Source organism: Nestor notabilis, unplaced genomic scaffold (assembly GCF_000696875.1).
Source record: "Nestor notabilis isolate BGI_N333 unplaced genomic scaffold, ASM69687v1 scaffold22100, whole genome shotgun sequence".
Lineage (NCBI taxonomy): Eukaryota > Metazoa > Chordata > Aves > Psittaciformes > Psittacidae > Nestor > Nestor notabilis.
In genome coordinates this window covers 1,040-1,263 of record NW_009912732.1, presented here as the reverse complement: position 1 = coordinate 1,263, position 224 = coordinate 1,040, and the positions used below count along the sequence as shown (strand labels likewise).

The window sequence follows — 224 nt, the reverse complement described above, 5'->3', positions numbered from 1 at the left end:
GGCCACAGCTCCTCCGAGGACTCGTCCCCTGAGGCCGACCTGCAGTTCTCCAAGAAGTTCCTCAATGTCTTCGTCAACAGCACCTCCCGCTCCTCCAGTAAGTGATGTGTGCCATGCCGTGCCATGCCATGCCATAGTGTCCTGGGCTGCTCTGCGTGCTGTTGGCATGCTGGCTGCCCTGCTCCATCTTGCCTGAGCCATCCTTGCCGTGGCATCATCCCAAT

At 59.8% G+C, this 224-nt stretch overlaps 1 protein-coding gene across 1 annotated transcript in view; it reads left to right on the top strand.

Annotated features, from left to right (window-relative positions):
* The window catches only part of MAPK8IP2 (mitogen-activated protein kinase 8 interacting protein 2), a gene marked incomplete at both ends in the record, with an annotated part of 2,993 nt that overhangs the window by 1,733 nt on the left and 1,036 nt on the right, over positions 1-224 (top strand). The window contains one exon of the mRNA XM_010021116.1: positions 9-97. Coding sequence (XP_010019418.1) covers positions 9-97 — 89 coding nt within the window. The remainder of the gene's footprint in view (positions 1-8; positions 98-224) is intronic.